General features: G+C 36.0%; 2 protein-coding genes across 2 annotated transcripts in view; both read left to right on the top strand.

Annotated features, from left to right (window-relative positions):
* The window catches only part of INTU (inturned planar cell polarity protein), a 49,490-nt gene extending 33,007 nt beyond the window's left edge, over window positions 1-16,483 (top strand). The window contains exons 9-16 of the mRNA XM_074865166.1: window positions 4,509-4,562; window positions 5,954-6,016; window positions 7,066-7,287; window positions 7,856-8,278; window positions 8,814-8,911; window positions 9,645-9,834; window positions 13,451-13,605; window positions 15,603-16,483. Coding sequence (XP_074721267.1) covers window positions 4,509-4,562; window positions 5,954-6,016; window positions 7,066-7,287; window positions 7,856-8,278; window positions 8,814-8,911; window positions 9,645-9,834; window positions 13,451-13,605; window positions 15,603-15,714 — 1,317 coding nt within the window. The 3' untranslated portion in view covers window positions 15,715-16,483. The remainder of the gene's footprint in view (window positions 1-4,508; window positions 4,563-5,953; window positions 6,017-7,065; window positions 7,288-7,855; window positions 8,279-8,813; window positions 8,912-9,644; window positions 9,835-13,450; window positions 13,606-15,602) is intronic.
* A 2,433-nt stretch (window positions 16,484-18,916) lies between these two features.
* Window positions 18,917-27,741, top strand: SLC25A31 (solute carrier family 25 member 31). Its single transcript, XM_074864951.1, is given in 11 exon segments — window positions 18,917-19,133; window positions 20,253-20,321; window positions 20,324-20,375; window positions 22,837-22,895; window positions 22,898-22,957; window positions 24,228-24,261; window positions 24,263-24,350; window positions 24,612-24,638; window positions 24,640-24,738; window positions 27,551-27,668; window positions 27,671-27,741. Coding segments are annotated over 11 exon segments (894 nt in total).
* Window positions 27,742-27,859: the final 118 nt, after the last annotated feature.

Genomic DNA, 27,859 nt, shown 5'->3' on the forward strand with positions numbered 1-27,859 from the left:
TTTTAAAATAAAAATAATAGATTTTATGTATGTGATGCATAATCCTTGCCAAGTCTTCTCTCAAGTGGTTTTTCATATACACTGTAGAATTGATATTAGACCAAAATCCAAAAAGGTGATCTTTCTCCAATTTGAAACAATTGTAACAATTTTTGTACAAGAGAACACAACCCCAAGGAGATTCAGCACTGGAGTTGAGGCCAACACATACTTCATTTATTCAGAAATTTATGCTATTATTTGGAATTACCTATTCATTTGCACAAAATGAAAATTTAATTCAGACTGAATTATGCAAAATGAAATCTGCAACAGGGGTTGCAGCTAGAAAAACTTTGTCTTACTGGGTGGTGGATTCTATAACACAGCTCCAGCATAGTTTGGCTCTGCATTGATAAGCAAGTCCTAGCTGTGTTGTACAGTAGTTGGCAGACAAGCTTATTATAATAGCTTTTATCAATGTAAGGATACAATTGTCACAGAATGTAGGAGAAGACTTTTATGAAATTACATTTAGGACAAAAGCTGATAATTGTGTCTTACGTACAGAAAGTTCCTCTGAAATGTTTTTTCTCGTATTTTTTTCTGTTGTGTATCCAAATCATCCTTCAGTCTCTTATTTTTCTTTACTTTTAAAGCCCCTGGGGATATTTTTTTGTTAATTATGGTGTCAAATGTGTTCTTTAACACAACTGTGTATGTATTTGTTTAGAAATAAACCAGAAGACTTCCCTTACTCCTTCAAAAGGCTTCTAGTTTCCAATTTTTTTCTTTTCATGTTACAGTTAGTTATAAAGTGATTTAGCATCACTGCCTAAGTGTTATGTGTTCCGTGTAAAGCATTGCTAGAACATGTTTTGATCTGACAGTAGGTTTAGGTGTAGATCTTGCTAGGTGCAGTTTGCTTCTGTATTTTCAGTTATACTGGAAGTATGGAAATCAATGTGTACTTTGAAGACATGGTGATCATGAAATGATTGCTTTTAAGTTTCTCATCACAAAGACCTTCTGGGACTCTTGTGTGGCACAGAGTAGATGAAAGCTCTCCTATTTTTTTTTTCTTTATTTTTTCTTCCCCCCTCCCCAACCTACTCCTATTTTCTCTGTTTTCTTAAATGAAAAGTTCTGTTCTTGGAAGATGGTAGAGTCCACTTGGATAAATAAAGCATCCACAAGAAATTACTTTGTAGAGCAAAAATTTAAGCAGGGCTGAAGATATTGTAAGTACCCTGGCTCTTTCCTGTCCTTTTTTTTTTTTTCTTTCCAATTTCTGTAATCTCATCAGTATTAGTAGTTGTTACTCCCTTGTAGGTTTTATTAGTGTTTCTTATTTTAATCCTATAGAGTTTGGGGTTTTTTTCCTAATTAGGTTTTTAGCCTCAGCAAAATAAGGTTAAAAATGAGGCAGAATGAAGCTTGTTCACTTTATTGAATTTGTAGTGACTTGGGGTAGCATCCATCTTACCTTCTTTTAGAGCTATGGCTCTAAAAGACTAAATAACTACAGTTGAGGTGCTAATCCTGAACTCCTCCTATTATTTAATGGGGAAAATCTGGTACTTTAACAGTAATTCAACTGCTTGACTTTAGCTGTTTAGTATTAGCTGAATCATGCTCTAGGACTCCGATGGCTTCATCTGTATTAACTATGAAGAGAACCTGAAGTGAAGGGACTAGCTCAAATAGGGAATATCTACACTGTAGGTATTTAATGAAATGCAGTCTCATTCAAGAAACTAAACATATGACTAAGTAGCTAATTACTATTTAAATCTGCGGGCCTTTAATGAGACAGACATATTGTAAAATCTGTCCTCCTTTTCTATTTAGAGCAATCATTTCACATATATTAGAAAAACTCTAATATCTACGATTCCAGTTGAGAAGGTAATTTTCCATGCAGCACATATACTTAAATTGCAATTTGGTAATATTTTATATATTGTCCTTCATTCAAGAGGTGTTAGATATCAGGCATTGTAGTAAGGCACAGTGGACCTGTTTAGATTATCAGTCATTTCACTTCAGGGCCTAAAGTGGATGAAAGAGAAATTCACTGCATTTTCATTTTCCATCCTCTTGAGCATTAGTGAATCTAGCATTCATTTTTGCCTTTGTGATTTTAAAATATTTTCAACTCCACAACTAGGAAGTTATTTTCCATACCATGTGTAGAGTTTTTTGCATATCATATTTGAATCTATACATGTATGGCAGTTTCTCCAAAATCTCACAGAAAAAAAAATTCATAAGATGGAATGATGTTTAGAATATGTTGGTCTTGCCATGGTAGAGCTTGTTTTTAAATGAGTATTTGCCATGATTTAATGCAAATGAAACAGCTGGGAAATTTTAAACTGAGAGTTTTCTTTTGTGGATAGACTCAAAATATTCATTAGCTTGTAGATAACATAGTTAAGGCTTGTTCTAATTATTAGACAATGATTCTAATCTGAGCTGACCATAAACTCCATTATCCAAACCTACTTCATCAGCAACAGGAAAAGAAAGGAACATTGTACCCACTGAAAGAAAAGAGCCTGTACGATGGAAAATTGAAGGCGCTTCTCAGAATGGCTCTGCCAAAGGACTGAGTTTGGATGTTCAAAATGACCTTACTTCTGCAGTGGCGTATTCTTTAATTTATAGGGTCTTTATTTGAGGATATCAACTAGGACTTTCCTGGTTTTCTGACTTTTATGTTTAATAAGACCTCATTTACTACTTCCATAAAAGTGTGTCTGGAGGGGAAGGGATGAAGTGGTAAGTCTTTCAACTTTACTATCCACAGGGTTTGCAGAATTATTTCAGGTGTGCTACTATGCTGTAATAGAAGTTGTCATGGACATTGCAAGCTGTGTATCAGTCAGTGCTGTTTGTTGCCAAACAGATTTCTGTTTGCTGGTGTAACCTTCTCTCTCTTTTCTCTGCAATAGGAATTGTCTTCCCCTTTAGTAGCAGACTAATAACGATTTAGTTCTTTCCACCTTGACCCGTATGTGTCTAGATACATTTTTGCTAAACGTGCTTGAGGCCACTGTGTTTGCAACTATTTTAGTCAGACTTCTGCTATTATAATATGTACATATGAACACCCTGTTATATATGTTTTAGCTAGAAGTACGTATTTATGGAGTGTCTCAGAAAAGTTTCTTTTCTGTCATAATTCCCGAGCTAAATCTACTATCCAGGTGAAAAATGTAGACATGCAGATATAGTCCAGTAACACGTCCATCCACTCGCAAAATCCATGCTATCCATGCTCCATAACTGAAGGGAATAGAATGTTTATGCACGTAATTGCAGAATACAGTCAGCAACTTAATATATGTTTGAAATGCAACTTAGTTGCATTTGTTGTCGCACATTTTCTTCCTATTCAGGAAATTAAGACGTTTTTTCTTGTACTGTTTGGTGATCTTTTTTTTTCCTGTCCTCCATGCTCTCCTCGCCCTTCTCCTCATGCTTCTGTAGAGAGACTCTATTACACTTTGTTCCCTAGTTTAGCCTGCAGGCTGTTTCATTCTTGTAAAATGTAGGTTTTAAAGGGATTTAGAAAACAAAGTAGTCTGTATTTATGATACAGACATTGCTTTCCAAAATTGTCTTAGATCATCCATATTGTCAAGAAAACTTTTGTTGCTGCAGAAGATGAAATTTCCAGTTAAGTTTTGGTGACGATCTTTATAGCCTATAAGGAATATAAAACTCAAAATGTCAGTTCTTTGTTGGGCAGAAAGCCATTTAAATTTTAACTGGGGAAAAGCTGAGAGACTGGTTAGTTGTTGACTGCCAGCAGCCTTGCTGACATTTCTCTGTTTGAAAAACTGGCTGTATTTCAATTAGAGGCCGCCTGTTAATACAGCCCAAGAACTCTGTAAGTTTAGTTTTAGGTTCTTTTCATTAAGTAGCACATTTATGTCATGAACTTCAGTGGCTAGTACCATGTTCTTTAAAGGAAAGTGTTCTTAGTAAAACTTAACATTAACTAACAGTTAGAGAAATAAGCAAGCCTAAAGCAGTTTCAGTAGAACAAAGATAATATGTGAGAAAGTTTTGGCAATTTCCATAGAGACAAAAACTACATCCATTGTGAAAAAGATTTTTCTAATAACTCAGCTGGATACAATGGCTTGCCAGATTTCAGAGTTGTCTCTAGCCTTCAAGGGGTAGTCTCAGACCTCATGTTTTAAAGCATGGTGAAAGGAAGAGTGACATCTCCTTTATACCGAACAGTAGGCTCAGCAGGCACACAAGCAGAGAAATTTTACAGTTTCAAAAGAGAGGGAAATACATAGCAATTAAGAAGGATTTTTCTTTAATCTGATGAATTGAGGTGTTCTTGATATTTGATATTACTACTGAAAAGTATGTACAAATTTTTATCCATTCATATTGTCCTTGTGAATCCTAATCTTCTGAGATTATTAAAATAGAGCGAACTATGCTATTATTGTAAGTTAATGTGTTGGAAATCTCTATTAAAATGGACTATTTAAATATTTCAGATGGAAATTGACACAGCACTGAGTGATCTGGAAGCTGCTGACTTTGCAGAGCTGGTAAACATTTTATTTTTATTGTTTGCATTGCACAGCATCTCTTTGCCTTGGTGTCATATTCAGTCATTTAAAAAAGCAGCCATTCCAAACTCATCCACTTTTTTTAATCAAGTGGGAGTCAAAGCAAAGGTGATATTCTTGTTTTAAGATAGCTCAGTTTTACCCTTTCTGTTTTATCCTGAATTTCTCCCATGCATTATAACTGTATTATAATCCTATAGGATTAGTCACTGAAAACCCATGATTTAGTATAATTTAAGTCCATGGGATGTCTACAAGGACACTCTAATTTCAATATAGCTGATTGTTGTTACGTTTCTTTTTTCATATAGATAACTGTCTCCTTCCCAAGCAATTGTGAATAAACCTGAAAACTTCTATGGAGCACTGAGAACTTAATTTTCCAGTTTACAGAAATCAATTTTTAATACATAAAAATGCATATTTTTAATAATGTTAAAGGAGAAGATAGTAATTTATTTAAGTATCACTTGCTGTGTATGCTCTTTGCTGCATAGGACAGTGAGGTGTGAACATACGGAAATTTCAGTTTTACTTTCTAATGAAAGAGCTTTCTTAAACTCACGTTCCAGAACAGTTATTTTTAAATTATGTTCTTTATAGGTATATTATAATTGAGCATAAAGAGAACTTGTTTGATCACATATTTAGCATAACAATTTGGAACATACATATTCTTATCACAAAAGATACATAATGATTCTTAAAACCTAAAATACAAGGTAGGCAGACATATGGTCCATCTTGCAAAAGAATAAAAAACAAAGCATCACTGTACTAAACAACCTGGATGATTATTTACAGAAAGCAATGTTTATAAGTTACAGTTTATTGCACAGAAATTGATTGCACCCACTTCATTTAAAATACACTATATCTACCTAAAGATAGTGGTACAAATCTGAGAGCACTGGGTATCTAGATTAAAAGATCAGCGAATGCATATACCTTGAGTAAAATGTCAAATACTGGAAAAAAATGCTTTGACTTGGAAGTTTTACTCTAGGAGGGCCTTTGGTGTCAATAGTTACGCTTCAGTTACTTTGCTGTTAAGAGCTCTGAGAATTAGCATATCCGAACAAAAATAGTTTATGGACAGATAAGAACTGAACAGGAAATCTGTTAATTTGAGCTGGAAATTGTTAGAGAAAATTGTAGTGACATGGAAATCAGTAACGGAGGCTAAAAACTTTGTATTTCACTTAACTGTTCAGTATTAACTGCCATACTGATAATAAGAAGTGGTCAAAAATGAAAGTATTAAATAAGATCTTGATTACAATTCACTTGAATTAGTTGACTTGCATTTGGTAAATAAAATAAAAATTCTGAATTATAGATTATACCACTTTTTTTTTTTTTTTCCACAGTCTGAAGATTATTATGACATGAGAAGATTATATATGATTATGGGCTCTTGCCTCTTCTACAAGGTAGTATTAGTGATTAAGGCCTAAAGATTAAGAAAATGCATCTGGAAATCTAACTCAGTCACAGAGTGACTTTTTTAGAACCTCACAAATATGAAAAAACCCATATAATTGCTTTGAACATGTATTTCTAGTAACAGACCTATAACTCAAACATCACAACAGGAAAAATTGATATTAGGAAGTGATGTGTACTATATGATCAGTAAGAACAAAATACTTGTTTGAAACTGTCTTATGGGAATTTTGTGGCATATGATCCAAGGATTAGAGAGAGATGGGGTAATAAGAAAGTTATGAGAGTCAAATCAAATGAGACTGTATGATATTCTAATGGGAATTTTTTTGTTCATTGCCATTCTTTATTAAAGATAACAGGTGACCTATCTTTAATCTGTCTTTAAATCAAAGATAAGAAATTGGATTGACAGCTTTTTTCACTTTGGCCTCATTTGTAAATTTATTTGTCTTTATTAAATGGTATAGACACTGTCTTCAGCAGTATAAAGAGGAAGATAACAGCCTTTGCTTTAAGGAAACTTACATTTCAAGGATTTTATCATGCAATTGTTCTTCGTGCTTTATTAGCACAAATGGAACTGCGCAGTATCTGTCATGACAGTGCTTTAACTGTAATGCCCTTAATGCTAGAAACACTGTTGTACTATGTATCTTCTTTGGACATTTTATGAATTGGAGTGGAAGCTCAGGTTTTTTGGAGAGAGAATTAATTGAGAATTAAAGCACCTTAACTCTGTAGCTGTTTTGCAAGCTGTTAAAGTCATGCTTTCCCCAGCTCGTCTTTGATAACTTGCATGTACGCTGATGTTTTATTTGTTTATATTTCAGTATTTTAATTCTTCAGATGTGGTGCAAAAGCTCAGTGTTATCTGTTGTGCAACTGTATACCTAAAAGACAATTTCTGGACAGAAAGCTTACAATCTCAGTGCATGTGGCGCATGGATATTTCTATATGAAAAGTACTCTTAAGTGATAAGTGGTGGTGGTGTATTTCTTACTGAATGAACTTCCTTTTCTGTGTTTAATTAAGGGTTACTTGATTGGTAATCACTTGCCAAAGGAAGATCTTATTGATATAGGTTTATATTGTCGGCACTATTGTCTGTTACCCTTGGCAGCAGAGCAGAAGATTGGTCAGTTAGTGATATGGCGGGAAGTATTTCCACATCATCATATCCAGCCATGTGAAGCTTCAAGTTTTACAGGATACAGGGAACCTGAAGCAAGATACTTTTTACTGATAGTTGGCTTGGTAAGTTAATATCCGTAGTATGCCCGTTCTCTGATGCTGTTTTGCTGTTGTGTGTTGTCTATTGTTCAGCAAGATCAACACTTTCCATGCATTTTAGTAATTTTACAAAATATTCGTATTATAGCTGTTTCATGGGATAGACTTTCTCAGAGAGTAGCATTTATTATACATTGGTAAGCCTGCAAGTTTAAGTATAAATTCTCGTTATTTTTATGCTTTTTCACTTCAGTTGAAAATGTTTTTGCTCTCACAATCTCATATTTTCAGACAATTCATTTCAGAAATGTGTTTGTTTTTTTTAAATGTGGATTTTTTTTTAAAGCAAACAACTAATGAATTTCTAAATGATAGCTTTTACATTTTCATGATTAACTTAAATAACATGATAACAGAAAGATCTCCTTGGGCATGATTTGATTAGAAAAAAATAAGTAACTCATCCAGGGATGAGGAAGAAGTGTTGAATATAGTGCTGTATCTTGCCTGAGTATCAGATGAGATGTATCTATAATACAGCGCATACTGTATATTAAACCAGAGGCTAATGTTGCTACCTCCATGTTTACAGAGACACTTTATGCTGTGTGTCCTGCTAGAGGCAGGAGGCTGTGCATCAAAAGCTATTGGGAATCCGGGACCAGACTGTATATATGTCGATCAGGTGAAAGCCACTATACTTCAACTGGAAGGAATAGATGCCAGCATAGAGGAAAGGCTAGATTCTCCTTCCATTCCACCTTTATCTTGTGCTGACTGGTTCCTTCCTGCAACACGTGACAAACTGGAGAGCTTGACCACCTCACCCATCCTAAGCAAGCTACAAAATACTTCCAAATCAGTAACCACTCCAGCAAGCAAAAGGGCCCTGTTCGGTGACTCTTCCATAATGACACGTAAGCCGAGCCCTACAAGAAGCAGTGGAGGAGCCGACCACGGTGACGAAGGTCCTGCAGAAGATGAAAGCAGTAATCCACAATCTGTAGTGGATCAGGTCTGAGCACAAAGACAACAAGAACTGATAAGGTTCTAGTGGGCTTGGGAGAGGTGGCAATTCTTTGAAAAACTCACTCAAATAACTTTTTTTAAAAGCATAGTATAAAAGAATAAATCTAAGAACCCCTGAATTCAGTAGAAAATACTTCTGTTGCTTTGGGAGGCTCTAGGTCAGCCTCAGAGCCATCACGATTTTTATTCTATCATTGCTTGTAAATATTTGGTTTTTTCTCATCACTAAAGTGGGCACAGCTGCATTGGAATCAGCAGAAATAATTGGAGAATATCCCCAAATTAATAATGGTGTAAACATAAGTTATTGAAACAAATTGCTGTACAGCTGTACAACTGCTTCTAACTCATTTTATTCTAAAATAGGCTATAAAATACATTTATATAAGTTGATGCAACTGTTTGGGCCTTTTAAAAAAGGCTATGTTATTTTCTTCTAAGTAGGTGATTTGTTGGTTTGATTCTGCCTGTATTGCTAGCTGTGTTTTCTATGTTAGTTCATATATCTGTTTATTTTTCAGGCCACTAGAAAAAAACATACCCTACCAAATCCATTTCATTTAGGAAACCTCAAAAAGAACCTTTCAGAGAAAGATACAGAACTTCTTAATGCTATCAAGTAAGAAATTCTTTTTTCTGAAGTATTTAATTTTTAAGGCCATACTTGGGTCATTTTTTGAATACGCATAGATCACAGTAGTTCTGCATTATTCTATTCTAACCAAAACTTTGCTATGTGAGGATTCTCAAAAGTAAAGCTCTTAAATGGAGATCTTAATTAGAAAAGATGACTGTTTCTCAAGAATATGTCAGTAGAATATATGCACATACAGGTGACCTTGGAAGTTCAAATAAAAGAGTTTTTGGACCACACATATACCTTGTGCCTCCCTGGTATGCCTAGGTAGGTGTACAAAGGGCAAAGAAGCTGTGATCTTCTCAGTTCCCACTTGCTGCTTGTGACAGCACAGTCTGCTCTGCTGTTTCCTTTGAGCTCTAAAGAAAGCTTTCCTCCCCCCCCCCCCCCCAACTCCTCCCCAAGTTTTTATTTTTCCTCTCCTCTTTTTATTCTTTGGTGAGAATTTTTGAGAACACAAGTGCGATACCAAACTAGTACCATAGTTTTTTGTGGTTTGGTTTGGTTTTGGTTTTTAATTGAGTATTAATAGCCCAAATTAGCAGGATTTCCTTGGTATAGAAATAGGTACCTTTTGAATGGCTGTATCCATGTTTGTACTCTATTGTAGTTACCAAAAAAATAATTCTGTCTTAAGAAACAAAAGTATATGTTGTTTAACTGAAATGTCTTTCAAAATTTCTTTAATAGTAAATGAATTCCCTTATTTTTTAAGGTTGACATCTGGTCCTGAGAATACCCTCTTCCACTACCTATGTTTGGAAACGATGCAAGGAATTTTTATTACTCCAACTCACAAAGAAGTAGCACGGCTCGGTGGCTCCATCCACCCTCAGCTAATTGAGAATTTCTATCGTTGCTGTCTTTCAATTCGTTCCGTTTTTCAACAGTCCATGAGGAAAGAAGTATGGAAGCTTTGTTTTCTGTTTTTCTATTTATTTTCTATTTCTATTCTATTATTTAAATAGTTCAGTAGCAGCTGCATTTGCATGTGTGTGTTGTTTTTAAGGCTCCTGATATTTTTACTGTTATGGACAGGTTCTTTCTCTGACCATCCAACTAAGTATGCATGCAATTATGGCTCTCTTTCTCACCAACAATGCCCTCAAAATAAATACTCTATGTCTCCAGTATAGTGTTTTCTTACTCTGTTTTATATTAAAACTCTTGTTCGTAACTTAGCAAAAAGTTTCACACGCTGAGTTCAAGAACCGTAATTAGCAGAAGAGGGGGGGTTTAGCCATTTTAATGCTGGGCGGAGGGGATTTCAGATTGTCAGCAAAAAGAAATTCAGGCCCTCTTTTTTTACAGAAAACTTCTCACATGAGCAGTGACAGTGCCGTCTCCCCTCACTGTGCCATCAGTGTGTCTGAACCATGACATGAAGAGAGCCTCTGACAGCGAGGGGGTTGTTCATCCTTAGTTTTTTTGGTCTCTGTGCTACACAAGATTGCTTATACATTTACCATCCACTAATGTCTGTAATTGTTTTTCACATGGTCTAAAAGAAGACTGGCTATAACAACCAATTTCCCTTAATTATGCTGCCAGATCTCTTGGATTTTAGATTAGGTGGGATGCCAGAATAGGTGAGGCTTTTTTCCTTTACAAAGATAACAATTCAGGCTTTGCTCTAGGCTTCAGCTGCCAGAGCTTTATGTGGGTACTTGGTATTTAGATTAGACTTTAAAAATGGATGGATCTAATGTCAGCAACTGTACTGCCATCTAAAAATTTCTGTTTACTCCAAAGGATCCATCTGGAGTAAGATGGTAGTAGTAACACAGAAATCTAAACAGTAGGTGTAAGAATCAATTTGTGAGATACTCCGTTCAGATCAGACATTTTGTGTTCAATGCACACTTAATTTTGCTAAAAGTCTGGTTTGCACAGTTGATTTTTATTGACATGAACCAAATTAGGGTGACATTTCATCTCTGCTAATTTTGTGACCTGTTTAGTCCTTTTGGAAAAGATAAATAATTAACTATAAACCCAAGCGGAATACTGTCTGTTAGTTGCATTTTTTAGATCCTATAGTGACAATCCAAGTGAATTAAATGAGAAATGGGAAATAATAGCACAAATTGAATGAACACAGTTTGCAAACAGCAGTATAGTTTTCCTTAATGTTTTCTTGAAGTTACTGAAGAAGTCATTTCTGGTTAGACCGATGTGCCTTGTAAATCATCTAGGAATTTTAAAACAAGTTAATTTGTTGGATTGTTCTGTCAACTTCATATGACACTGGGGTTTGGCTGAGTAGGACTTTGGCGATGAGTCATGTATTTTGGGTGCTTCTGTTGGGAGATGTAGAAACCCAAAAGCAAGCAGAGAGAACACACAAATATTTCTTATCAAATTGCCTTTGGTTACAACTGTTAAATAGACAGTTTACAGTTCAAACCAAAAAAAAGAATAAACCATTCAACCATTAGGTGTAGCTCATAAAAAGTGAAAAACTCACACTTGAAAGTCAAAACTTCTGTTTTGGCTACAGCTACTTCACGTGCTTTTCTGGCTTCTTCAGATGTGAGTGCAGTAGGCAGCAGCTGGGTTCACTCTGCTCTGATTATCAGAAATAATTGACGAACATATGCTGCAGAACAAAGTTTCTCTTTTAGAGAAATTTGGGGTAGTTTTTGCATGTTGGCTCCAACAATTAATGCTGGAATTGGCAGGTTGCATTATGGCATGAGGAAAATGTAAAATAATAGAAGTTTTCCTTGTTCATAGTGCACAGCAAAAAAGTCAAATAGAGAAATGTACTGTTATACTGCTTATTCTTTGACATCAGCTAAATACTGTAGTTTAGGATTCAGAGAATTGCACCAATAATGCAAAATTATTGTACACTGTTCAATAATTAATTTTGTCTCACTTTGAGAACTGAAAATTCACTATATAACTCAGACTCTCATAGTTCTATCAAATATCCCCTAGGGCTTAATACATAACTTTTCTTGAGTATTTTCAGTGTGAATAGCATAGTGTAAGATGTGCTAAAATATAAACAGATGTCAGCTTGGAAACTGCTTAATAATGACCCCATTTTTTTGGTGGGGAAGATTATTAAACCTGAGTAGTGTTAAGTGTTTTTTAGTAGCAGTATTAGCAAGAAGAGGGTTTGAAACAATTTTACATACTAAGGAAAGATACAGGAAGGGTTAAGTCATCTATTGTGAAATTTCTTCTACTCTGTGAACTAGGAGTAATTTAGAATATGCTTTATGAATTTAATCCAAAGCACATTTAGGGAAATTTAAAAGACATTTTCTCAAGCAAATATTAGCCTTTTTGTTTCTCAAATGCTGAGGTGCATTTCACTTTTTCTTCCACAATTTTTTAGAAATTAAGATAGTTGAGATGTTTTGACCATCTTTTCTCTTCTAGATCTTCAGCCCCCACACCTTCAATATTGTAGGCAGACTGAAAGATGTGGTTTCTGCTTCTGCATATAGCAGACAGAAGTTCCTCGGGATTTTTTATTTTTTCAGGAAACCTTTTCTTTCCTGACTGGAACAGAATTTTCATTGGCAGATCCAGAAATGCCCTGGCTTAGCAACTCTCTTCAGACAGATTTGTTTCAAAGGGATTTCCACTCCTGTTTCCATAATCTCATCTTACTTCTCATGCTTCAAAAATTAAAAAAATATTTAAATCTTGTTTTTTCATTAGTACGTAGACATTTACAAAAGAGTAAAAAACTTTCTTTGACTTCAGTGGAAGAAGAGTTAAACTAGTGACAAACCCTTTCAAAATTCCTCCCGTGTGTTTATCTCCATGTCCATTCTGGTCTTTTTCCCCTTGCATTTCTGGTGAAAGATACCATGGACTCACAGGACTGTTGAGCACCAAGACAGAGCAAAGACAGAACAGTAGGTTTTGTGCACACAGTTTGACCCTCACCAAGCAGGTAGGAACAACTGCAGGTTCAGTTAGGAACAGCAACTTTTGTAAGGTTTATACAAGTAAAGCTCTGTGCAAAACATAGCCCTAAAAACTCAACAAAACAGGAAAATGTCTCTGTTTTCTGTATATCTTATGCACTCACACTGAGTAAGAGCAACAAAAGCTCTGAGCAAAGTCCTTCAACTGTTTATTTACAAAAACAAACACGTATCTGGCCGAGTTTATTCAATAGACTTTTACTATCACAGTTCTTAATTAGGGAGGCACAGAGAAAGATAGATGAGGGCTTTAGCTGTTGTAACACACCTTTTTAAAGAAGGTGTATTATCTCAGATGTCTTATTAGAGAAATACTGTTCAACTAGAAGAAAAAAAGGGCAAAAAGGAGCATGTGTCTACCTGTAAGTTGTGTAACAATGGAAAAGCCTGTTGATGTCAAAGTAACAAAACTATGGAGAAAAGAATCATGTAAGCAAGTTACTTCTAAGTCTGGCTTTTTGATAGTAATATCATTCATTGGAGTTTCCTGAAGAAATCACATAGTTATATTTGGTAGTGTTTATGTAAAAATATTTCATTCTATACTAATGTTTCACCAACTGTTTTACAGAAAAAGAAAAAAGCATGTGGTGGGATTTCAGAATTCAGTAAGGCAGCTGAGGACCTTGATCTGGTGAGAGAGCATGGAGTTTTGTTCGAGTGCTCTCCTGATAACTGGACTGATCAGAAGAAACCACCACCAACAATGAATTACTGGGTTGTGGGGTGAGTTTAAAGATGCATGCATTCAAGTTTTCCCTTTTGCCACTGTATTCTTTCAGAATAAATTTAACTGTAGCACATCGCAGAAATACTTGAGCTGACTCACTGAGGTAGCTGTGGTTTGGGATCTGGGAAGTTGCATTGGTGTGACGTTCCTTCCGCCTGCAGTAAAACACAGGCACGTTCGCTCAGGTGAGCAGCGTGCCAGCACCTTAACACCACAGACCTGACACCCCTGGCAGCGCTGCACCGTGCTGTGCAGGCGTGCTGAAGTGCTGTAGTCATACTCTTAATACCCTGCTCCTTCTTTGTGCTCCTCACACTCCTTCTCACCTCTCCATTCCCTGGTTTGCAAGTAAATCCCACCTGTCTTGCCACCATGCATAATGCTGACTCAGTGATACAAAGAAGTAAGGTGAACAATTGTAGTTGTTGGTTGATTGGGTTTTTTTTCATCAGGAAGATCAAATCAACCTACCAGTCTATTTGAGATATTTCAGAAAGGGAGGTTTCTTTCCTCAGTTTGCTTCTGAAGTTCTGCTATTATCATCGTAAATGGATTGTGATTTGTGTTGTTATTTAAACTTAGTTTTATTTGATACATAATTTCATTTGATACATACCGTTATTGCTACATAGCTAAGCCTTATTTGCATGACAGAACAGCACACTGCCCTAGGCATTAAATATTAAAAAAATACATTTTTGAAGTAATTAAAATTAGGTGTAACAAGAAAGTAGTATGTATCATTTCTTCACAATTCAGAACGTATCAGATCTTGTGATTGTTTAAGTTCAGGCCAGTAAGCCCTGTAGCCACTACTTCTCATATGTTATTCTTTCCTCCATCTGTATTTTGTGCTGTCTGAATTGAAGCTGCAGTAAGCAGTCAGTCATATTAGGAGTAGTCAGTCAAGAGGATGTTTCCTTCTTTTCTACATTCATCTTCTGTATTTGGTACTCCTACTAAATAAACAGAAAGAAAAATGCAAATGCCCAGTTAAATGGAAGCTATGCTTTCACCATATGAAAAACAAATTCAGTATGGGTAGGGGGTGAAAGGAAATTAAATTATTATGCTTGATTAATTCATTAAATTATCTACTAGTTCAACTATTGCGCAAATAGGAAAGTCAGAAAACAGCAAAACACATTTCAGAATATGGCATAAGAACTTTTTTCTGATACAATGAGAGGAAACGTCATCCACAGGTAATTATATTGTCTGGGAATAATAATATAGAAAATTTTTAACAGAGCTTTTGTTCTACCTGTTTGCCTTCAAGTCAGATGTTTAAAGAGAAAAAAGAAAAACAATTGTTTCCCACCTTGACTGTACGTAAATGCAGTTTGTGTGCTATCCTCAGGGTTGGAAAAATTAAAATCTTTAAAATAAACATTTAAAAAAGTTTACACTGCTGTTGATATCTTTTAAAAAATAATTTTTCACTCTCTGCATTATCAAACAATGTGTTCATTCAGGGCAGTCTATTAGTATTTGCATAGCTATATGCTATGCTATAATGCTACACACAGTTATGCACAGGTATTAACAGCTTTTCTATTTTAGCTCTTTCCCTAAAATTGCTTATTAGATTGACATGTGTGAATGTACCTACCCAGATGGATAAAGTTTAAAAATTAGTAAATATGTGAATACTGGGCTTGCTACCAAGCAGCTTGACTGCAGCTTGTAGCATGGAAACTTGGATTACTGCAAACACACCAGTACCATACAAATAGATCCAAAAAACCTGAAGAATTTTTTTCCATACACAATCTTGAGAGAGAATAACTTGATTTAAAAATCTAATGTATTGAAAGAAGTAAGATAATGCAAGAGAGCTACAGAAATTTGCTAGCTGTCTTACACAGCAGTTATTTTTAACATCTTACTGAAACCTCTGAGTACAACCAGAATATATCAAACAGTTGAGGAGAAACAGCTAACACCTATGATCATTTTCTTGGTTTTTTCTTTCTTTTTTTTTTTTTTCTAGGAGACTCATTCTACATCCAAAACCTCAGGAGTGTTATGTCTGTTTTCATGACTCAGTCACAGAAGCTGCTGTTGAACTGGCCTTTAAACTGTCCTTCGGTTTAGCTACATAGATGAGCTTCCTGAGCATTCGGCCGTCCTGCAGGGTGTTGTCATCTCTTTAAAGTACTCCAATACAAAGAGAAATTAACTCTACTGTGGTGCCCACCCATCGCATATCTTTGAAATGCTCTTTAAAAAAAAAAATCTACCTTGTGGTATGACACAGGTAAAACTTCAGTGATGATTCTTACAATCTCATCAATTGAATACTTAAAAAGATTTCAGAGAACCAAAGTTCTTATTTTTGTATACTGTTGAATTATTTATCCTGATCATAACTTTATTATATGACATCACATAATTTGTACATTCACTGCTGTTCAGTGTATCATATGCAATGTAAAATGATAAGCTGATAGCCTCAAAGTACTCTCTGAATATCTGGCAATTGGTGATGGAAGGAAAAAAAAAAAGATTTTATAATTAATTAAAATTTTGTGCCTCTATGGGCATGAAAAATACTTAATGCTTTCAGTAACACTGTCTTAATCAAAGCAGAAAGAAATCTTTTAGTCAATTCATGGCACTTAGCCACAAAAAACTAACGACTTATCATTTTTGCCAGTATGGTCTCCTGCACACTCGAGGACTATAGTGTGGTTAATGTTTTACTTGACTTCATGAGTTTTAATTATAAATAATACTTACTTGTTAAAACACAATTTTGAAGGCACAAAAGAAGACACAGGGCAGGGGGATGCTGGTTTTAAGACCTATGCATGGACTCGGCTTATTTTATATTCATAGTTTCATAATAAAAAAATGTATATTTGTCAAAGACCAGTAAAGTGTTATTCTATTTTTTTACTTAAAATACTTTCTCTTTTGTTTATTTAAACAATACTTGTTTAGCTAAATCTTCCACAATTTACAGCTGGATAGTTGTTAGGTTACATCTGTATAAGGCAAGAGAAGGCAAGATGTTTGCAAAATCAGAATTTTTCTGCAACATTCATCTTTCCTACAAATTGTTAAAATGTTTGTAATCTACAGGCCAGCTGCTCCTAAAGCTTTTTTTTTAGTTTAAAATGCAAGATTTCTTGGGGTCTTTTTACCCCAGCCAGCATATTTAGATCTGGTCATCTGCATAGCATTTCATCATGTTTCATGTCAACAATGCATTTTTTCTTTTTTCTGCTGTTTCTACTTGCTTTTCATGAGTGCTTTTCATAAAATGCATGACTAAAGTTACATTTTAAACAACAGGATCAAAAAGTTTAGTATTCATGAAAGTAAATTCAGTTCCATAGGCTCTCATGATCAAATTTTTAGATCTTGTTTCCACTAGTATATTACACTGTTTAGAGTAGTTCTGAAGTAGTCAATCAAATGCTTATAACTGCCCACTCTCACAGAGTGAGTCACAGCTTGTCCTGAAACACTCAACAATTGCTTTAATTCTAAGCAGTAGAGGTCTTAGGCCTGAAGCTTAAGCATATGATTGAAGATTTTGTTAATCAGCCTTCTTCAGAATTTATGGGTCCTAGATGAGAAATAGGTGGTATTTCAGTTTGAGACATACAAAACTGAGTTATATCAATAGTGCTTTAGATTTGTTCCCCATCTGTACATCAAGTGATGTGAGATTTACTGTTTGAAAAATAAAAATATGCAATAGCATGGATGACATCTGAACAGCACCTTTTAAAAGTTTAAAATACATGGGGTTTGAATATTAGATTTCGTTGTAGATGGAAGAAGGAACATAGAGAAGCAGGCAGTCTTTGTTGCACTGCCATTAGCACGTTTACAGAACCTGTGTGTGTGTGCACATAAGTCTGTATCTGTATGGAAAAGGGTAATTTTGCTGATGTTTGTCTCTTGTTTCAGTCTTTTAAAGGCTGGGCTGTATGATTTGAATGCTAAAAAAGAAAATACTCGAATGCTTTGAGAAGAGGACAGCTAACTTTTGTCTAGATCCTTGTGTTTAGTCAGACCTAGGTTACTCTGCTGCCAGTGTAGTGGGTTAAACCCAGTTGTCTCAGCTGGGCCAAACGCACAACTGAGTCAATGCAGAAGAAACTGTGAGTATGTAGATGTGTGTGGAGAAAAGAACAGCTGAAGGAGGGTGGGACTTCTTCACTACCAATCAGCTATTTGGATTGGCTTGCTCCTTCATAAGAAACTGTACCTGAAACAGAATGAAGGGCATCCAGGTATGGTACAATTTTTATACTCAAAGCAGTGTAGTTCAGAAGCAACAAAACGCTGCAATATTTGCATTAATTGTGTTGATACTACACTTAAGGAGATTTTTATGGATTACTTCGTTAGTCAACTGACCAGAAACTGTATTTTGCAGATTTTCAAGAGTATGTTTAAAAAGAGCCCCAAAGGATGATAGTATTTCATTTCCTACAGAACAGATTTTTATCAGCTATCTTTGATACAAATCTTGTGGCTTTGTAATTTTCAGAAAGATTATAGCTGTCAATCGGTGTATGGAAATAACGTTAAAAGGAATAGATACGGAGAAGCTACAAAAGGAGTTAAAATGGTTGTATTAAGGCTCATTTCTTTTGCCTTTATTACTTATAAAAACTGTGAGCAAAGCAATGTGGTGTACAACAAATGAATGAAGCAGCAGGTTTAAAATTACTAATGTCAAGGAATGCAAGAAACAAAAGTTAGCATTTAAAAACTTCCAGCAATTAAACCGACTGAATAAATACGGTGTTTCATGCCTTCATTAGTCATTAAGTCAGGAGATGTAAGGGAGGTAAAGCAATTAAAAAAAAAAAAAAAAGCTACCAGTAATCTAGAAGGAATTGGTACTTCTGACCTGCAATAGAATGGGTATAAATAACATGACTGAAATTAATTTACTTGTCATATATAATGTTTATTAACCCATAATTCAATATGATCAAAAACTACCCTTTGTTACCTGGATTTTTATTCTCTAGTTCCTGGCGGGGGAGAGGGGCCATTTCCCACAACTGACAGGGGCTTCTGGAAAGTTCCTGAGGTCTCTGGAAAGCTTGTGGCCTGTGGTGCCGGGAGGGTGGCCCTCCCTGGCACAGACCCATGGAGCAGAAGCAAAGGGCGTGGTTTCTGGGCCCAGCTGCCCCTTGCGTCTCAGCTCTGGGGTACCCTGAGACCATCAACTTTTAATTTTTGAGGAAACAGAAGCCACTTAGGGGGCCCACCAGCCATCTGCTTTTCAGGAAGAGGAGGAAACAGCGGGGGGTGGCTGGGGCGGTGCCATGCGCCATGGCGGCCCCACAGGGCAAGGGCCTCTTCGACCCCATCTCCTTCAGGAAGGATGTGCTGGCCAGCAACATGGCAGCCGCCATCTCCAAGATGGTGGTGGTGCCTGTCAAGCAGGTGAAGCTGTTTCTGCAGGTGCAGGCCTTGTCCAAGCAGATCCTGGCAGCCGGGACGCACAAGGGCATGGTGGACTGCTTCGTGCACATCCCCAGGGAGCAAGGTAGGGACCCTGAGCCATCCCCTGTCCCCACACCCTGCCCTCTCTCTCCCAAACCTTGTAAAAACAAAAGCTTTTAGAAATGCTCAACGGCAGTGGGGCATCTGTTGTGGGCCGCAGGCATTCAAAGGAGTATGGATACAGGTGGTGAGCAGGGGGTTGCTGCTGGCTACATCCCCACAGAATTTTTTTTATTTTTTTGGTAGTAGCAAAGTCATGCTAGTTGGTATTTCTGGACAGTGTAAAATACCCTTAACGTTTTCCTTGTGATAGTTTTACAAAAGTGTTCATTTGGCATCCTCCTGTTAATGTATAGGAAAGCATGATCAAAATAAGAAATGAAAAGCCAGCTTTGAGTTTTCTTTGTCTTTAAGGAGTTTTTGCCTTCATTTACAGTAACACAAGAAAATTAAGAAGTCTGAATGAAGAGCATGGCTACACATTACAGAGATTCCTTTGTTGTCGCTGCTTACCAAAGCCTAACATGGCCAGCCAGTCCAATGTCCTTGAATATCCTCACACAGGTTTTTTTCTCATAATCCACAGAAGATCTGCTGCTCTTCAGCTCACTTAGCTTTTTATACATTTATTTTAGTGTCCAAAGGGATCCTTTCTTTAATTTAGAAGAAGAATATAATTACAAAAGAACTACCAAGTTTCTGATACCTGTATAAACCGTTTGTCATTGTTTTAATATGGAGTGTGAGCACCCCCTATAGAAGCGAAAATGCATAGGCAGGCTGCTTCAGGGGAACAATTTCTGCATAGTTCTGTGAAATATTGCAGTTTCCAGACTGCAGTTTACATAGGTATCCTTAATCTTAGAAATGTATGAGGTAAAGCAGTTGAAAATCTTACCTATTTCTCAGCATTATTGATGTTTCACTTGCAGTTTCAGATTTTCTGCTAACACCAAATGCATACATCTGTTGGTAAGTATCAGAATAAACCCAGATTTCCAATACCAAAAGCCTGAAAAATAAAGGACCTGAAAAGGAACATTTTTGGCCGTTGTTACAGCTCATACCAGAGTAGAAACAACAGAAGGAATATTATACAATATACCTGGTGTAGTATAAACTTTGTAAATGGTATTTTAAAGATCCATTTCTTTTTCTGTAGGATTTTTCAGCTTTTGGCATGGCAGTTTGGCAAATGTTATTCAGTATTTCCCAACACAGGCTCTAAACTTTTATTTAAGGACAAATACAAACAGATTTTCATGTCCAGAGTGGATAACAGGTAAATAAGCTCTTGCATATTAGTTCTGTTTAATAAACAAACTAGATCGGATCAAGAGCCGTGCAGTTCTTTCTCTCAGCATGGTTGGTAATTAGTGGTGGTATATTGCTAAGATTTTGTAATGAGTACATTTTATAAAAGAGGAACAGTGAGCATGGCTTACTGTGTAGTTTATTGTTAAAGGTAATGAAATCTGGGTTTTGATCTTCAGTGATTAATAACTTTGTGAGGTGCATGTAAGTAACTGCTTATAACTGCAGTCAATTTTCACAGTTTTGTTCAGGACGTAATTATTTTGGAGTTAACTGACACAAGTATTAAGATGGTAATTAAAAATCTTGGACTCAGACACCCATGATTCTGGGCGTTGTCAAAAAACCCACTTACTATGTTGTCACAGTTAAGATTGCATTAACCTGCACTCTAGTCTCAGAAACCTTTGTGTTCCTAATTTCACTCATGTGAAATTAGTTGCTTTTATTCTAATGTGTGAAGTCCTTAGGTTGTGTTGCTCAAGCAGAAGTCTCTCATTTTAATTTTTTTTCACATTATTTTCTTGATAATCATTAGTATGTGTCAGAAAAAACGTAAAGATAGTAAAGTGCATATTATTGCTGTAGATAAGTAACACTTCACACTGAAAACTTATGAATAGTTAAAGTATTTTAAGAACTTAGGTTTGTACAATGCACCAGAAAAGAAACAGTTGTAGGTTATAGCTCAAAATAGCAATTAAACTTTTGGGCTATGCTGTCTTACCTTGCAATTCTGTATACTTGGAAAAAGTCCCTTAAGTTGGATGGATTCTTGAAAGACATAGGTCTACACTCATGGAATTAATAACAAGAAATCTTGGTCTTGGAATGTGAAATGTTGATATTGACATTTGACAAATTACATAGAATTCATTCATATCAGCAGAACAGAAAGTAAGTTCTTCGTATCTGATTTGTTTAATGTAAACATAGCTGGAAAATCTGCTTTATTTGTGTCTGTCTTAGGTTATCTGTTTTAGGATTTCTTTGGTTAGGTTTTGATAATTTAAACAAAAATCTAATGTTCTGTGTTTCCTCTTGTTGACAGTTTTTTACTGCAGTGCCAGAAACTTTTCTTGCCACAGGCCCTTCTGGTCGTGCTGACCAGGAGGAATGCTGTCAGTCATTAAAGTTTGATTAATGTCCTTGTATTGCATGCAAATTCTTCAGCAGTCCTCCTTCAATTACAGTGATTTTGTATGTAAAGAGTTTAAGGTTGCTGTTTTTTCTTTTCTTACTGTGGAAAAAGTAAAACATGCATGATGTAAATAACACAGTGTTTACAGTTCTTCAAATCTCCTTTCTGTCTCCTAGAACTGTTTCCAGATGGCTTACATGTGTATAAGCTTGTGACTCAAATTTTAGAAACATTCCATGAATAGCACTCGAGATTAATTTCTTTAGAAGTATAATATTTAGCAAAGTAGTATATCCATTGTTGAAGATCGGGGTCTTTGGGTGCTTTCTTCCATGTTTCGTGCAGGATAGGAAATGGGGAAGACAGTATCGTTACACACATTAGTTTTTGCTTAGCCGGATTATCTTTAAAAAAAAAATAAGTAAAACCTTTAGATTGTAAAGTGCAAAGGAACTTCTGTTAAAGGAGACAGGCTATAACTACATGCCAGACACTTGGTATTGAAGGTATTACTGGCACAGGCAAGCATCTTCAGATTGCAGATGCCCCTTCTGCTTGCAACTACAACTAGCAACAGTTTATGGGGCAACATAAGCTAGGACAGGTTGCAGAGCCTTCTGTACATCTAAAATATTAGGGCAGTTAAGCTATGCTGGACTCTATACTACTACAGCTACTGTGTTGCTGTTACTGAACCAGCAAATAAAAAGTGATTTTGGGTACATCTACCTGCTCTGCATTTACTACACAAGATGTTCCTGTGATGCCATTTAAGTCAACAGAGCTATGTCAGACATCACCACCTAAAAAAGTTGTGCAAAATGCTTTTTCTCCTGTGATTAGCTTTTTATTTGGTAAACAGTATGGGCCACAGTGAAAGTGAGTACATTGATTTTTCTGTTTCCCTGTTCCCCCATCATGGAGAGTTGATGTACAGTTCTTATACCAGGGAGATCCACAGGCTGAATGTTATGGAGGTCTGGATGATTATAGATGCTACCTGGGTTATAAGAGCACCATCTAATTCAGAAGTTGAGAAAGAAAATAGCTTATAAATGTTTTTTAATAAATGTAAGAATAACCAGGGAATCTTTACAAGTGAAAATTTTGAAATAGCTCAATATAGGTCTTATTCAGAGACTGTCATGTTTCTTTATTATTTTGTAAGTAATACAATGTTTTAGATCTTGCTCTTCATGCTTTAAAGTTTCATTTGGTGTCTACAACAAAGGTCAGTATTATAGTATTGTAGTACTGTATTTTCATAACTGCATGCAGCAATTATTGTGTTTCCATTCTGGAAATGGGTTTTAGCAAACCTGGTTTCTGGCGGAGCAGCGGGAGCAGCATCCGTGTAGTGTAACAGTTAGACTTCGCATGAACTCGTTTAGCTGCTGATACTGGGAAAGGGAGTGAAATCTCTTAAATGGCAGTTCCAGTTTTATCTAATGTGCCTCAGGTTGTTTATATTTACTTCATTTTAGAAGTAGACCAATATTCAACAGTATTAGAATTCTATTTCTTAAAAATTTACCATTGCACAATTACAAACTTGAAAGTATTAAGAAATGTAAGATCTTTATTGAGAAGGAGAGGATGAAGGTGAGTGAAAGAGGAATCTTTGGAAATAGTGCTATAGCATACCTCTCAAAGTTTTGCATTATTTTTAGATTCTGTATGGAGAAGTTTAACTTAATTTTGCCAGCTTTGGATGCTAGAAACTAACGTAGTTTGCTTTTTGCTAACCTATGTTTTTATGGGGTGTCATTTAAAGAGCTAATGACCATCCTTGTCCTGTATCAAAAATACCAACTGAAGGTTTTCAACAAAGATTTTGGGTAGTGTATGCCTCTAGATGTATGTTTCATTCATTCAAATAGATAAAATTAATTTCCCGAAAACAGTTTCTGGAAGGCTTTGCAGCAGATAGAAATAAATCTCTGCTTTCTGTATTGTTGTTTGCTTTCCTGATTTGCCTGCAATGGCACAAGTTAACCCTAGCTGCTGTCTGCGCTGTGCTGGGTTGTCCCGGGAACTGGCTGCTTGACTCTACCTATTACTTTCTGTGCCCTGCACTTGGGCTGAATTAGTATTTTCATGATACCTTCAGTATCTGAAGTTCTTACTTCAAAGATCAGTTTATTGCTTTCTGTGTTTTTACCTGTAGAGAATTCGAAAAGCTTGGGTGTAGTTACCTGTGGAACGTGGAAACAGATGAAGAATCTACAGATCCAAAAAGTGGGGTTTTTTAAACTTTGTCACAGCTTGTGTTTAGTGTTCCACTATAGGAAAAAGTTGAACACTTCTAATAAATTTCAGTAAGAATGTGTGGGAAGGAAGTGAAGGCATGGTATTACGTAGAAAAAATTATTTCTTTCAGAGAGAGGGTAATCGAATGAATACATAAGCATTCTGCTGAATGAGGACAGAATTGGAATGGCAGTTACTTGTTCTGAAAGTGTTTTAGCGACTGGATACCACTATCTGAATAAACTGTCTTCATCTATCCATGTGTCTCAATTTCTTCTTTATGCTTCGTTCACAAGTAGAAGGAACAATGATCTACTATGTTTTTCATATAATTCTGATAATGTTAAATGTTTCAGTCATGCAGAGTAGTTTGTACCAAAGAGAAGGGCTTCTGTAGAGCATAACAATGTGCATACACTTCTTTAATATTAGGTGCTGCTGAGCAACAGTTCCAGGGACTTGGTGACTGGTGAACTTCCTGGCCTGTACCAGGGCTTTGGAGTTACAGTCATTACATAACAAGCCTCCTATTTTGGATGTTATGACACCATTAAGGTAGCTTTTACAAACAAAAATGCACATGTTTTAAATCTTTATGATGATATTTTAAATATTTATTATGAACTAATGAGGGTGTCAGTTAAAGCTTTTGTCTTTAACAGTTTTTTGTGCTCAATAGACTGTATTACTGAAGAGCCAAGTCATTTTACAGTAGGATTCACAACAGAAACGTTCAAAATTACACTTGATATCTGCTAGATTTGAAATACATTTTACAGAATTTGTACAGGCCTCCATTTTTGCTTTATTTTGCAGGGATTATTGCCAAATCCAAAACAAACTCTCATTCATTCTTTCCTTTTTCACTGCTCAAGTTGTGACTACTTGCTCAGGAATGCTGTCTTATCCTTTTGACACTGTCAGAAGACACATGATGATGCAGGTACGGTGGAGCTTCCAATCCTTTTTTGAAGTTTGATGTGCTAATTGAAGCACTGTTTAGCCTTACAGCAGATGAGACTCTATTCAGAAAATAAATGAAAACATCTCCAGAAAGACAAGAAGAAAAATTAAATATTAGTATTGTGGGAGTCTGGTAAAAAAGTATGTTCAGTTCACAGTTTGGTGAGAGCTTTTGGTAGAAAGACAGGATCTGCTTTCTTTTTTCTAGTCAGAAGTCAGGTATTTGGAGTTAGACAGGTTTGTAGGTAGAATATCCTTTACTAGCCCAGCTAATGCAGTTCAAAAATAATCTTTGAGACACACAGCTGTTCTTAAGGTGTGAGGTAGAATCAGTAATCTTCAAAGCTCAGTACAAGCTGAGAATTATTTCTCGGCATGTGGTGGGTATGATAGCATATTATTAGCAATTAATGTTGGCTCTTGTTGCTAGCCATTAGGTAATTTTACTAGGTAGTTCAGTAGCATCTGAAGTACATAATATAAATTATTGCTATGAAGATCATCCTCAAACATGAAATAAAAAACAAAACCACAAAAATGCTTTTGAAAAATCAGGACCTTGTTCCCTGCATCCCTGAGAAGGTTTCGCCATCTGATAATAGAAAGGAGCTGTTGGTTCCAAAGAAGTGTCTCTGTGTTTTGTTTTCATACTTTTCTCTCAGTATTTCAGAAAGTCAAAAGAAAATCAGAATAAATGTTGGCACAGAACTTGCTTAGGTGCTTTCAAAAAGTCCTAGGAGATACTTAAATTCTTATGCAATGCCTCCATACCTCTGGTAATCTGTCCTAAATATCAGAAACCTTGATGCTTGCAGTGGGCATTAGCACTACTGACTTCTTCCTTTCAGACTAAATATGATTTCACCGTGTCCTGATTCTGCTTTATCTGCTTAATCAGCAGTAGGCCTACAGTTAATGCTGCCTTTATTCCTAAGTACTGTGCTTCTTGAGGCCTTACCAAAGCATTGCCTGTATCTCTGGTAATTAGCTCACCTCTAGGATAGAGAATGGTATCCAGATTATTAAAAGCATAAATTATAGTCATATGAAATAAGATAATGGGTTGGTTTACTAGCACAAAAGAATGAGAGGACATATATATGTTGTGGGTGTGTATTTCATGTGGTGTCCTTGTTTCATTAATGTAGTTTTGAAGCTTCAGGTACAAATCAAGCTCATCGGTATGATTTTTATCAATTTCCCCTTATCATGATGCTTATTCTGATCCAAGAGGAAGCCCTGAATTAAATAGAGCACCTTTTATTTCTTCAGTTAAAAAGTGTATTTGCCACATGGGATAACCTTCTGAAATAATGAACACAGTACAGTTACTGCTTTCAGTAAAGTTGATTTCTGTCAGCTAAGCATTAATAACCATTACCAAATATCCTTTAATTTGCATATATTCCTGTCAATTCAAACCAAAATATTTTAAAGGCTTTTTAGCTGTGTTACTATGCTTATTTATACTGATTTATGTGAATATTTATCATAAGATGTATTTCTGTATTTATTATGTTCAGGAAATCTCTAGTGATCTCATACTTTGATTCCTAAGAGAAGATGTAACAAACTGTGACTGTGTTCATCAGAAAATTCAAACTTCACTTTATTAGCTGCAGAGTGTATCACAAAGGCCTAAAGTAGGCAAGATTATCCTTCTGCCATTATAGAGAGTCTAGAACCTTACCTTGACTTAAGATGTAGCTAATTTAAATCAAATCTTCAACATTAAGTAAGAAAACCTAGTGTCTTCTTTCCAGTAGAATTTCATATAAAGATAGGGATTTTGGATTATCAGTTCCTAACACAATCCTCCAATCCTGAAGAGACTGCAGTTCCAAGACAGGAATTGTCTGACAGTTCACCAAGCACATGTGCAAAAAACCGCTTTGTCAGAGCTGTGGTGTTACTCAGAGTATCTGAGAGATTTGCTGTCGTCACGATGCCGAGTTCCACAGTGGGCAGGAATATTTCCCACGTGCTCTGCTGTGCAGAGAACGGCTATACAATGTTCCTCTGGGCTGCCTCTACTCCGCTGTTGAAATTCCCAAAACTTAAAGGAGTTGGCATGGTTTTCACTCATGGTGCACTTGGAAAAAGCTGAAGGGAGGGCTCAGTGCCTCAGCTCTGAAACGGTCATGTGTGTGCATGTGAACATTCACTGCTTTATTTCCTTCACCTGTAAGCACCTGAAGCAAGTTTTAGTGAACATGGTGCTGAGGTCTCTAACTAACAAATCCTCCTTTTTGCTTTGTTTTCATTTGTCAAGCAAATTAATGCTCAGAAACAAGGTGGGCTAGACGAAAACTGGACCGCGCTCCTTCTCAGCCTTCCTATGTTTTTACGTTATCGTGCTAGTCAAGACCTTAACATTTTTTAGAGGACTCTATTGATTATTAACGAACTGAAATCTACTTGGTATAAAACGATTTCAGTGGTACCAAAGAAGGAAAAAAATGAGTTGTGGAAGTTTTAACAGCATTGAAACAATTCAGAGCACCCTTAGGACTGCAGTGACCTCATTTAATTCCTCAGCCTTCTACTTGCCCAGTAAAGCTTAAAACAAGCATCAGAAGGAGCCTAGCCTTTCTAAATTTAGCTATTGGAACCAGCTACCAGAGCATTAAATCAGATAAATAATAATATTTGTTAACAGATCACTCCTTTGCAGTAAGTGAAACGTAGGAAAAAGTTCTTTAGTGTTCTTTACTAAAGAAAGACAAATTTTGCTGGGCTTCTAAGTTTCTCAGTGCAGTGCAGTAATGATTTATCTTATTATTTGTGTGCAGATTGGGGAGACTGAACGTCAATAGAAAGGAACTGTTGACTGCTTTATGAAAATATACGAATGAGAGAGACTTAATGCTTTCTTCTGTGGAATATTCTCCAACATCCTTTGTGGAACAGGAAGAGCCTAGTTCTTTATGACAAAATTCAGGCCATTTTTAATCTCCATGTTTTCAGAGAGTTCAGGATCTGATTAAAATAGTGAGTGAACATCTATTCTGTTTGTACAGTGTTAATGATAGAACTCTCATTGTTTGCGTAGCATATTTTTAGTTTAAATGTTATACAAACAATACTTTTGAGAAATTGTT

This window comes from Strix uralensis, chromosome 4 (genome assembly GCF_047716275.1).
Source record: "Strix uralensis isolate ZFMK-TIS-50842 chromosome 4, bStrUra1, whole genome shotgun sequence".
NCBI classification, from domain to species: domain Eukaryota; kingdom Metazoa; phylum Chordata; class Aves; order Strigiformes; family Strigidae; genus Strix; species Strix uralensis.